Below are 12305 nucleotides of genomic sequence, written 5' to 3'. Positions count from 1 at the left end.
TGTGTCTTATCAGATCCCCATGGATTAAAGTTAGAATTCAACAACAATGCTACCCCCAGAAAGCCTACAAACTCATGGAAACTGAACAGTCAACTACTGAACCATACCTGGATTAAGGAAAAAATAAAGAAAGAAATTAAAGTCTTCCTTGAAGTCAATGAATATAAAGACACAACATAGTCGAACTTATGGGACACTATGAAATCAGTCCTAAGAGGAAAGTTCATAGCACTAAGTGCCCACTTAAAGAAAACAGAGAAAGCACATATTGGAGACTTAACAGCCCACCTGAAAGCTCTTGAAAAAAAAGAAGCAGAATCACCTAGGAGGAGTAGAAGACTGGAAATAATCAAACTGAGGGCTGAAATCAACAAAATAGAAACACAGAAAACAATCCAAAGAGTCAATGAAACAAAAAGCTGGTTCCTAGAGAAAATCAACAAGATTGATAAACCCCTATCCAAACTAATCAAACGGCGGAGAGAGAATACGCAAATTAATAAGATCAGAAATGAAAAGGGGGACATAACCACAGACACAGAGGAAATTCAGAGAATCATTAGATCTTACTACAAAAGCCTGTATAACACAAAACTGCAAAATGTAAAAGAAATGGACACTTTTTTAGATAAATACCATATACCAAAGTTAAACCAGGACCAGGTAAACAATCTAAACAGACCTGTCAGTCACGAAGAATTAGAAGCCGTTATCAAAAACCTCCCTACCAAAAAAAGCCCAGGACCAGATGGTTTCAATGCGGAATTCTACCAGAACTTCCAAGAAGAGCTAATACCTATACTCCTTAATGTATTCCACAATATAGAAACAGAAGGGTCATTACCAAATTCCTTTTATGAAGCTACAGTTACTCTGATACCAAAACCACACAAAGACTCAACCAGGAAAGAAAATTACAGGCCGATCTCACTCATGAACATCGACGCAAAAATCCTCAACAAAATACTGGCAAACCGAATCCAAGAACACATCCGAAAAATTACCCATTATGATCAAGTAGGCTTTATTCCAGAGATGCAGGGCTGGTTCAACATACGAAAATCTATCAATGTAATTCAGCATATAAATAAACTGAAAGAAAAAAACATATGATCATTTCATTAGATGCTGAAAAAGCATTTGACAAAATTCAACATCCATTTATGTTAAAAGTCTTGGAGAGATTAGGGATACAAGGGTCATACCTAAATATAATAAAAGCTATATACAGCAAGCCGACAGCTAACATCAAATTAAACGGAGAGAAACTCAAAGCCATCCTGCTAAACTCAGGAACACGACAAGGCTGTCCACTCTCGCCATACCTCTTCAATATAGTGCTTGAAGTTCTAGCAATAGCAATAAGACAACATAATGGGATCAGGGGGATTCGAATTGGAAAGGAAGAAGTTAAACTTTCATAATTTGCAGATGATATGATAGTGTAAATAAGCGACCCCCAAAACTCCACCAAAGAACTTTTACAGCTGATAAACACCTTTAGTAATATGGCAGGATACAAGTTCAACTCCAAAAAATCAGTCGCCCTCTTATACACAAAGGATATAGAAGCAGAGAGGGAAATCAGAGAAGCTTCACCATTCACGATAGCCACAAACAGCATAAAATATCTTGGGGTAAATCTAACCAAGGAAGTGAAAGATTTATTTGACAAGAACTTTAAGGCATTGAAGAAAGAAATTGAAGAGAATACCAGAAAATGGATGGACCTCCTTGCTCTTGGATTGGGAGGATCAACATAGTAAAAATGGCAATTCTACCAAAGGCAATTTATAGATTCAATGCAATCCCCATCAAAATCCCATCAAAATTCTTCACAGATCTGGAGAGGACAATAATCAACTTTATATGGAAAAACAAAAAACCCAGGATAGCCAAAACAATCTTATACAATAATGGATTGTCTGGAGGCATTACCATCCCTGACTTCAAACTTTATTACAGAGCTACAGTAATGAAAACAGTGTGGTACTGGCACAAAAACAGAGAAGTCGACCAATGGAATCGTATAGAAGACCCGGATTTTAACCCACAAACCTATGAACACCTCATTTTTGATAAAGGAGCTAAAAGTATACAATGGAAGAAAGAAAGCATCTTCAACAAATGGTGCTGGCACATCTGGATGTCAACCTGTAGAAGAATGAAATTAGACCCATATCTATCACCATGCACAAAACTCAAGTCCAAATGGATTAAAGACCTCAATATCAGCCCGAATACACTGAACTTGATAGAAGAGAAAGTGGGAAGTACCCTACAACAGATGGGCACAGGAGATCGCTTCCTATGTATAACCCCAGCAGCACAGGCATTAAGGGAAACAATGAATAAATGGGACCTACTAAAACTGAGAAGCTTCTGTAAAGCAAAGGACACTGTCACTAAGACAAAAAGGCAACCCACTGACTGGGAGAAGATCTTCACCAACCCCGCAACAGACAAAGGTCTGATCTCCAAAATATATAGAGAACTCAAGAAACTAGACTTTAAAATGCTAATTAACCCAATTAAAAAATGGGGCACTGAACTGAACAGAGAATTCTCAACAGAAGAAGTTCAAATGGCCAAAAGACACTTAAGGTCATGCTCAACTTCCTTAGCAATCAGGGAAATGCAAATCAAAACAACTTTGAGATATCATCTTACACCTGTCAGAATGGCTAAATTCAAAAACACCAAGGATAGCATTGCTGGAGAGGCTGTGGAGGAAGGGGTACCCTCATCCATTGCTGGCGGGAATGCAATCTTGTGCAACCACTTTGGAAATCAGTGTTTCGGTTTCTCAGGAAATTCGGGATCAACCTACCCCTGGACCCAGCAATACCACTCTTGGGAATATACCCAAGAGATGCCCTATTATATGACAAAAGCATTTGTTCAACTATGTTCATAGCAGTATTATTTGTAATAGCCAGAACTTGGAAACAACCTAGATGCCCTTCAATGGAAGAATGGATGAAGAAAGTATGGAATAAATACACATTAGAATACTACACTGCGGTAAAAAACAATGACTTCTCGAATTGTGCATGCAAATGGATGGAAATAGAAAACACTATCCTGAGTGAGGTATCCCAGACCCAAAAAGAAGAACATGGGATGTACTCACTCATAATTGGTTTCTAGCCATAAATAAGGGTCACGGAGACTACAACTGGTGAACCTAGAGAAACTAAATAAGAAGGTGAACCCAAGGAAAAACATATAGTTATCCTCTTGGCTATGGGAAGTAGACAAAATTACCGGGGAGAAAATTGGGATCTTGGGGGTGGTGTTGGATGGGGGTAAGGGGAGACGGGGAGAGAAAAGTTAGAAGGGAAGGAGGGGGGGGAACTAGGGGAAACAGGAGGATTGGGAAAAAGGAAGGTTGGACAGGGGAGCACAGAACCACAATTCTTAGTTAAGGAACCCACTTTAGGGTTGGCAAGAGACTTGACCCTAGAGTGGCTCCCAGGAGCCCATGGTGATGTCCCCAGTTAGTCCCTTGGGCAGCTGAGGATAGGGAACCTGAAATGACCCTAATCTATAGCAATACTGACGAATATCTTGCATACAACCATAGAAGCTTCATCTGGTGATGGATGGAGATAGAGACAGAGACCCACACTGGAGCACTGGTCTGAGCTCCCAAGGTCCCAATGAGGAGCAGAAGGAGGGAGAACATGAGCAAGGAAGTCAGGACCATGAAGGGCGCACCCACCCACTGAGACAGTGGGGCTGATCTAGTGGGAGCTCACCAAGGCCAGCTGGACTGTGACTGAAAAAGCATGGGATAAAGCCGGACTCTCTGAACATGCCGAACAATGAGGGCTGATGAGAAGCCAAGGACAATGGCACGGGGTTTTGACCCTACTTCATGTTCTGGCTTTGTGGGAGCCTAGCCAGTTTGGTTGTTCACCTTCCTAGACATGAACGGAGGGGGGAAGACCTTGGACTTTCCACAGGGCAGTGAACCCTGACTGCTCTATGGACTGGGGAGGGAGGGGGACAAAGGTTTGGGGGAGGGGGAGAAGGGTGGGTGAAGGGGGGAGGGAAATGGGAGGCTGGGAGGAGGCGGATACTTTTTTTTTTCCTTTTCTCAATAAAAAAAATACCTCAAGAAAACAATAATAAAAAACTTCAAGTAATGTTAAACAATAAAAAACAGGCTATAAAGCTGTTCTTATAATACAAGCAAATTATTGGAGAGGAGTAATTCAATTTATAAATAAATTAGAATAAAGATTAGGGGAAAATGACAAATACACACAGTTGTTTCTTGTTGGAATTGCTTACAGAACTTATTTACTGCTTTATGATTTTATGTATTTTTCTCGAGTTTGAAAATACAGTACTGTTTAATCAGTGAAGGAAACAGGCTTGAAAAAAGAGGGTATAAAACTAAAAAATTTACTGCCTGGTCTACAAGAGCTAGTTCCAGGACAGGCACCAAAGCTACAGAGAAACCCTATCTCAAAAAAAAAAAAAAAACCTAAAAATTTTATTAAAATTAAATATATTTTGACAAGAACTCTCACTTTTTGGCATATTTGCTATTATTTAAAATATATGCCAATGGTGAAATTGTAAATAATACAAAGGTACTTCATGTGATACAATTACTTGGTAACATGCTGGGAGAGCCTTGGTTAGTAAAATGCCTGCTGTGTGAGCACAAGGATGTGGGTTCAGAACCCCAAAACACACACATGTAAAAGTGGATGGTTCTGTACTCTCCACTGGGCTAGGCTGTGGGTAGAAATTCACTAAAGTCAAAACAATGAGCAGGTTCTGTGAGCCTGTCGCAGATAAAGATGGCGCGTAATCAAGACAGACACCAGACATTGACCTTAGGCCACCCTGGGCACCTCCAACCTCACACACACAGCACACATGCATATTCCCATTATCAAGTACATACACCACACACAACAAACACAGCAAACCACACACACACACACACACACACACACACACACACACTACTTGAAAAATACACTGAACAAAATTCTTTTATTGTTTTCCTTTTCTATGTTGACAGTTCATTTTTAACAAAAATGCTCTGGTTGTCACAGAAAATAAAATTCTTTAAATAACTTTCAATAACAATCTCAAAGAATTTGAATACTTTTAATTTATTTTGTTGTAGTTTTTCACACAAAATACTGCTAGCTAATCCAGACAGGCCCTGAACTTTCCATTCTTCTGCCCTCAGTCTCCCAAATGCTGAGAACACAGGCTTTTCCATCACACTCAGCTAAATATAGGTGTTTTGAAAGAACTTGCTAAAATGAAACTAACAAAAGTATTAGGGAAAATATCAAATTCATAGTAAATAAGTTTAAAGAAGGGGAATGAGATCTGTTTGTAGTATGAAAAACAATGTTTGTGGGAGCACAAAATAGAGTAACAGCAGATACACAATGAGACTAAGTCAGTCTATTTCAGAAAACAGAACCTCCTCTTTGTAAGCATTCTCCGGAAGATGCCACAGCTCTGGAGACGTCACAACATTTACTTACTGCGTGTTTAAGTGTACACAACTCATAGAGGACACAGCCCAAAGCCCAGATGTCACTGGGAAGACAAAAGAGAAATTTCTTTTTAATATCAAAATATATTTAATTATTTTCACTTAAAGCAAACAAATAGTAAGAGAATCCTTAGGGAAAATATGTGCTTTACAAAGCATTTTAACTTAAAATTTCAAACTAGATAATAAAAGCAGGTATCTCGAATTACACAAATAAGGGTTGCCTAAGCAATTACTTCAAAATTTCATTAAAGAAATTTAATTTTTTAAAGAACAGTATAAAAACATCATTTATTTATTTTACAAAATTCAATTTAAAGACACTACAAAATGAGAAACATTCATTTACTACAATCAAGTATGACAGCAAACCGAACAGTGTGTATGGTTGGGACCTCTGACTCGGAAAGGGGAGGAAATGGTCACTGTTGTTCAATTACGGAACTGTCCTCAACGGCGTACCACACAATCTTCTAGCAGCTTAGATGACTAGTAGGCTGACGTCACGCCCCCTCCTGCGGAGTCTGCATGATCTCTCGGGTAAGACATGGCACAAGCTTCAAGAAAGCGTGCCCGCAGAGAAGATGTGTGTGTGCTGTGCTTCCTGCATTGAGCCCTTGCACTTTTTTTGCTTATGTTCTAAGGAAAACAGTCTGGTTTCTTCTGGAAGGGAAGACAGTGTGCTTAAGTTTCTCGAGTCTACTGATGAGCCACTGCCATACACAGGAGGATATGATGCTAATGGGGGAAGATGGGTGAACATTCAAGGCAAAAAAGGTTTCCAGGTTTAATCTGGTGCTTAGTAAATAAAGAACAAAAGGCAAATGTAGTTAAGCAATTAAGACAGATTCAGCAAAAAGGGTATAAGGATAGGAGAGAGAGAGAGATAAATGCCTGCAATGTCTTGAAATTGGTTTGGGGGGGAGGTTTGAAAAGGAGTTAGAAATATGGAGAAGGAAAGAAGTTCTTCTGCACAGATTGCAGAAATATAGAAAGACTGTAGACTATGTGACTGTTAACCACAACTGCTTCCCCTTAGCTCAAAATGCCATGAACTCAGAGCCTAGATAAAGATTTATATTGAAACTAATGCCAAGCCACGTCTAGCATGACCAACCACAGACTCACATGAGGGACATCTGTCTGATGAAAATCTATTCTCATGTATCTTGTATAATGACTCTAAGAATAATCTGCACTGCATGAAAAAAACAATACATGCTGTTAAGCAATCTTTTCTATATAAAGGATGAGCCTCATGCCTAGTAAAGACACATTCAGATGTTATTCCTTTGAGTCTTGTGTCTGTCTGTCATTTTCTGACTCCTTACCCACCTATTCCTGAGACCCTGTCCTATCTGTCCCAGTGCCCCAGCTAAACTGGTCCATCGCAGGCTGAGGCATTCAAGCACGTTGGTGTGTCCCTCTGAATTTGGTTTCTTTATTGAGAATATAGCATGCACTCTATCCTATTAGCTATAGTTCCATAGAAAATGACTATGACAAAGAGAAAGACCAAAGAGAGCACTCTATTCCTAACTCTGACAAAGTGATGCTTGGACGAGTTCTCCCAATGAGAGAGAGCTTTTACAATTCCCTCATCATATACTAAAAATCTAAAGATATACATGATTACACATACATTACTCATATTAGAATAGTATTCTCAACGTTATTAAAAGAGTGTGACAGAAAGATTTAAATCAAACATATGTATTAAGTGTCATTCTAAATACCTTTTATTATTGTAAGGTTTGTTTTCGCAGATTTCAGGAGACAGGTAATATGGAGTCCCTATGCAAGGTCGAGCCAGTTCTACAGTACTAGAACAATAAAATTGTTAAAGAAGAGAAAAATATTATGTTATTGCATATATACTACAGCAGATTCAATTTGACTGAGGACATTATATCAAAACAATACTTAATGGTGTTATGTTACCTATTAAGAACTCGAGCAATTCCAAAGTCTCCAAGCTGCACTGTCCCATCTTTGGTTAGAAATATGTTCTATGATACAGAGAGAGAGAGAGAGAACAAAAAAAGCATCATTTCAGTCCAGTTATTTTTATGAGATACTGGTTTTTGGAAAAATTAATCCAATTAAAAATTACTCTAGAATAACTAGATATTCCCATGAATACGCAAAAACTAACTCAAATTGGATTACAGACTATAAGAACTACAACTATAAACAGGAATAAACCGTCATGCTTTTGTAATAACTTCAAACAAAAACTGAAAGGAAAGAAAAATTGGCTTTTGTTAAAGCTAAAAACTTTGCACACCGTACGACACTGCCAATGAAACAAAGATGGGGCCAGTGAGATGGTTCAACTGGTTAAGGTGCCTGCTGCCAAGCCTGACATCTGAGTCTGACCATGACGAAAGGAGAACCAATTCCTGACAGTTGTCTGCTACCCTCTGCCTGCCTGCCTTAGCAGATGTGCATACCACACACACACAAATACACACACACACACAATGCAAACAGACTTTTTAGTAAAAGAAAATGGATACCCACAGAATGAAAGAAAATTATCTGTATTTGAAACAGATTTTATAAAAACTTATTTTATGAAAAAAAGTTTATGCATCAACTGTACCAAAAAAAACAGAAAGTCAAGGCTGCTATGGTAGAACATGTTTCCCTAATCCTGGTACCAGAGAGGCATTGGAAAGAGATCTAAAACTCAAGATCACCCTTGGCTATACGTTAGGTTCAAAAGCCATGGTGGCCTACGGGAGACACTGCCTCGATACCCACCTCCCAAAATGACAATAGTGCACTTTATTGTTGCTTTTAGACAGAGTCTCACTAGCTGGCTTGGGATTCACTATGTAGACCAGGATGGTCTAGAACTCACAGAAATTTACCCACTTTTGCCTCTTGAGTGCTGGGAATAATGTGTGGACTACCACACCAGGCAAATAATCCAGTTTTAATACCAAAAAGCACATGTTATCAGAGTTTCATTTCAATGTCCTGAATACAGATATACAGACAGAAAGACCATCAGTGGTTACAATGGTCTCCATGGATAAGGAATAAGTGTGACTGGGAACGGGCACACAAAACTCCTTTGGAGAGAAAAAAAATCAGTATATATACTAAAGTCAGTAAACTACATACGGATGGACAGACGGACAGATGAGGAGAGGGAGAGAGGGAGGGAGAGAGAGAGAGGGAGGGAGGGAGAGAGAGAGAGAGAGAGAGAGAGAGAGAGAGAGAGAGAGAGAGGAGAGAGAGAGAGAGAGAATGTCTGTATTTGTTGTAGCATCTGCCTGAAGGTCAGAGGACAACTTGCGGGTGTCAGTCCTGTTCCTGTACCATGTGGGTTCCAAGAACTGAACTCAATCAAGCTTAGCAGCAAATGTCTTTACCCAATGAGCTCTCTTGCCATTCTATGTATATTTTAAACAGATAAATTTTATAATAGGTAAATGCATTACAATAAAATTTTTAAAAGATAAATTTGGAATAACCCTGCCCCCTCCCAAAAAAAAAATCTGCCTAAAATTCTAATTGGCTTAAATATAACAAATTAACCTTAAGCATTTCCAACAAGGGTCATGAAATACCCTATTTTTAACAATTTGCTCAATTATATTTTATTTATAAATACAGTGTTTCAATGCTGCTGGGATCTATAACACCTGGTAAGAAAAAAATTAGAAATATTTTTTTACAGATTCCTAAACTATGAAAGAGTACAAAAGCAAGTTAATGCGGTAACAGGAATTAAATTTTCTAGCAGTCATGAGACTTGCATCAGGTACATACAATGTGTGATGCCAAGATGACAGGAGGGTTGACTAGAATTAGTAAAATGACAGAAGAGGAATTTGTGGCAGAAGATGGAGAGGGATACAGGAAAGATGAAGCATGAACTACCAGATAGCTCTTCCAATCATGCACCCTGGGAATATTAACTCCACAGCCATCTGCAGGCCAAAGAAGGCAAGAGGACACGCAGACAGGGAGGGCTATGACATAACTGCACCGGCCACCACCCCGCGCCCTGCGTCCCCCACTCGCCGAGCGCCCTACCTCGCGCCTCGGCGGCTGGTCTTTGTTCGCGGCCCCGCAGCACCGGCAGAGGCGACCCCGCCGTGCCCGCCGCCCGTGTGGCTCGGCCGTCGCGGTGGCACCGGGAGCCTCCTTGCTGCCGCCCCCTCGCGCGCGCTCACACAGCACGCCACCGCCGCCGCCACCGCCGCCTCCCACCCGCCCAGCGAGGAGGGCGGGGGAACACAACGCGGCCAAGGCGGCGGAGGCCGAGCGCAGCGGGCGCCCGGGGCTGGAGGGCTGCGCCATAGCGCCACCCGCCGCTCCGGGACCCGCGTGGGTCCCCCGCAGCGGGCGGCGGCCTCGGGGACAGCAGCCACGGGAGCGGAGCTTGGGGAACCGCGCCTTCACCCCGAGGACGCGCGCCTGGAGCGACCGGAACTACCCCGGAGGAGGGCGGTGGGAGTGGCGCCGAGGGAACCAGAAAGAGGCTGGGACAAGGGCGCCGTGCCGGCCTCGGGCTCCACCTGTCCGGTGCCTGGAGACCGAGTCTTGGCGATGGCCAAGGTCAGGGAGGGAGCGGCCGTGGCGGGAAGGCTTTACTCGGGCGTGCACACTCCCTGTGGAGATGCACGCAGAGAGAAGTGGAACCCCCTTAGTTCTGGGGTCCAAGCTGCTGACCAGCCTGTGGATACCCGGGGCCTCTTCCTCCACCCAGCATTGAGCCCCACATCAGTAGCAGCCCGGGACAGAAATCCAAGCAAGTTTGAAGAATTGCTGATCCCAAAATTCCAAACGAGAAAGAAAAAAAAAAAAACTAGAAAAACTGGTGTGCTATAAAAGCCGGTCTTGGGTAGGCTCTTCCTACCTGCCTAAAATGGGGTGAATACAAAGTCTGACCCAGGTGGGCCGGTGCCTTGAAGCTGGCTGGGAGGCACCTCTTTCATCTGTGCCTTGGAGGGAGTCATCACCACCACTGTAATCTGTTTTTGTTGCCCCGAGCGCACACCTGTGTACTCTGAAGTGTGGGCTTGAAAACCCGTGGTGTCCAAGGGTGTGTGTGTGTGCGTGTGTGTGTATGTGTGTGTGTGTGTGTGTGTAGGCCTGTTTGTCAAACTTATTTCAGAGATAAGTTAAAATGTTGTCAGAGGGTGCATGACTTCGTTTACACCGACTGTCAGTTTACCAAAAGTTATTTCTAATAGCTTTCCTCAAAAGTGAGCAGAAACTAGACAGGAAAAAGAATGAGCGAGCGAGCCAGAAAGGGCTACAAGAGATTATGCAAGAAATTCCTGCCAGGCCACCAACCAAGCAGACAGCTTGAAGAGGAATCTCAGGTTAGCATTTAGTCTCCAGCTAGAGCCACAGCTAAACCATTTGAGATAAATAAGGATCATTTAAGTTAAGAAAAAAATTATAACAAGTAACAATTATCACTCACTTTAAGCCAGGCGCTGTGCTAAACACTTATACATATTAATTCAATTCTCCCAGCAGCCCTTTATGTCAGCCTGCCTCAACTTTGTTCTAGAGAGATTAATATGCCGAGAATTATACTGTATGAATGCCAAAAATAATTGCCCACTTCCTTTTCGGCTAGAAGGGAAGACATATGTGTGCGGAGTGAGCTGAGAAAGACAAGGGAGGGGGAATGGATGAATAAAACAAGGGGGCAATACAATCACCTACAAACACAGCACCCTGAAAGTGACTGTTCGGCCCAGTGAGCCCTGCATTTGGAGCTAAGAAGATGAAAACCAAACGGACTGGAAAATCATAGACAGAAAACACCCATTTCGTAGTTATTAAAACTGAAGATCAGATTGGGTGACTTCCCTACATCCCACAGGAAGACTCAACTCCGTTCTCCTGACTCTGAGACCAGTGTCCTTCCACCGTTCCAGAGCTCTCAGCTTTGTCCTCACCGTTATCTCACCCACCACAGGCAAACTAGAGGCCAAGTCGGTGTTTCTTCCGAGCGAAAAGGAAAATTCATCATATAATTAATCTGCTGCACTATTTACTTTTATATAGTGGTGGCCAAATACCAGACAGAAACCATCTAAATGGAGAGAAGCTATTTTAGCTCACTGTTTCAGAGGGTTCCACCATGATTATTGTCCCCGAGCACTGGCACAAGACATCACCGTGGAAGAGAGTTGTTTACCTTTTCACACACAAGAAGCTGAGAGAGAACCCAAAAAAGGGACCAGGCCAAGATACAGCCCCCCACGAACAAACGCCCAGTGACTACAGCTTGGCTCTGCTTCCTTCTTGGCACCTCCTCCCATGAAGGGATTCATACACTGATGGGAATCTGTCACCTTCCCAAAATACAAGAGTTAACAACCAAGACCTCAATGTAGGAGCCTATGGAGAGATGTTATATTCAAGCCGCATTGTCTCAAAATCTAAAGGAAGTTTATTTCTTATTTCCACCTGCTTGGGTTTTTAAGTTTGTTTTGTTTGTTGTTGTTTATACAAAGTCTCACTATGTAGCCCTGGCAGGCCTAGAATTTATGAAGACTCACCTGTTGGCCAGGTGTGGCCAAGTAAAGACAACATTTCCCAAAACTGACATGATCAAAGAAAGAAGTACATGCCTTCCAGGAATATTACCTGAGATGTAGCTATGTTCCTTGAACGCCCTGGTGGATTCTAGCTATGGCTTTTTTTTTAATTTTAATTTATTTATTTATTAAAGATTTCTGTCACTTCCCCACCACCGCCTCCCATTTCCCTCCCCCTCCCCTAATTAAGT

At 41.8% G+C, this 12305-nt stretch overlaps 1 protein-coding gene across 1 annotated transcript in view; it reads right to left on the bottom strand.

Moving 5' to 3' along the window:
- LOC142851311 (serine/threonine-protein kinase Nek1-like) overlaps nucleotides 1–9853 on the bottom strand; it is a 42413-nt gene extending 32560 nt beyond the window's left edge. Inside the window, exon 1 of the mRNA XM_075975185.1 lies at nucleotides 9587–9853. Coding sequence (XP_075831300.1) covers nucleotides 9587–9853 — 267 coding nt within the window. The remainder of the gene's footprint in view (nucleotides 1–9586) is intronic.
- Between the last annotated feature and the right edge of the window lie 2452 nt (nucleotides 9854–12305).

The sequence above is a fragment of the Microtus pennsylvanicus genome, chromosome 5 (assembly GCF_037038515.1).
Source record: "Microtus pennsylvanicus isolate mMicPen1 chromosome 5, mMicPen1.hap1, whole genome shotgun sequence".
Classification (NCBI taxonomy): Eukaryota; Metazoa; Chordata; class Mammalia; order Rodentia; family Cricetidae; genus Microtus; species Microtus pennsylvanicus.
This window is presented reverse-complemented; position numbering and strand designations above follow the sequence as displayed.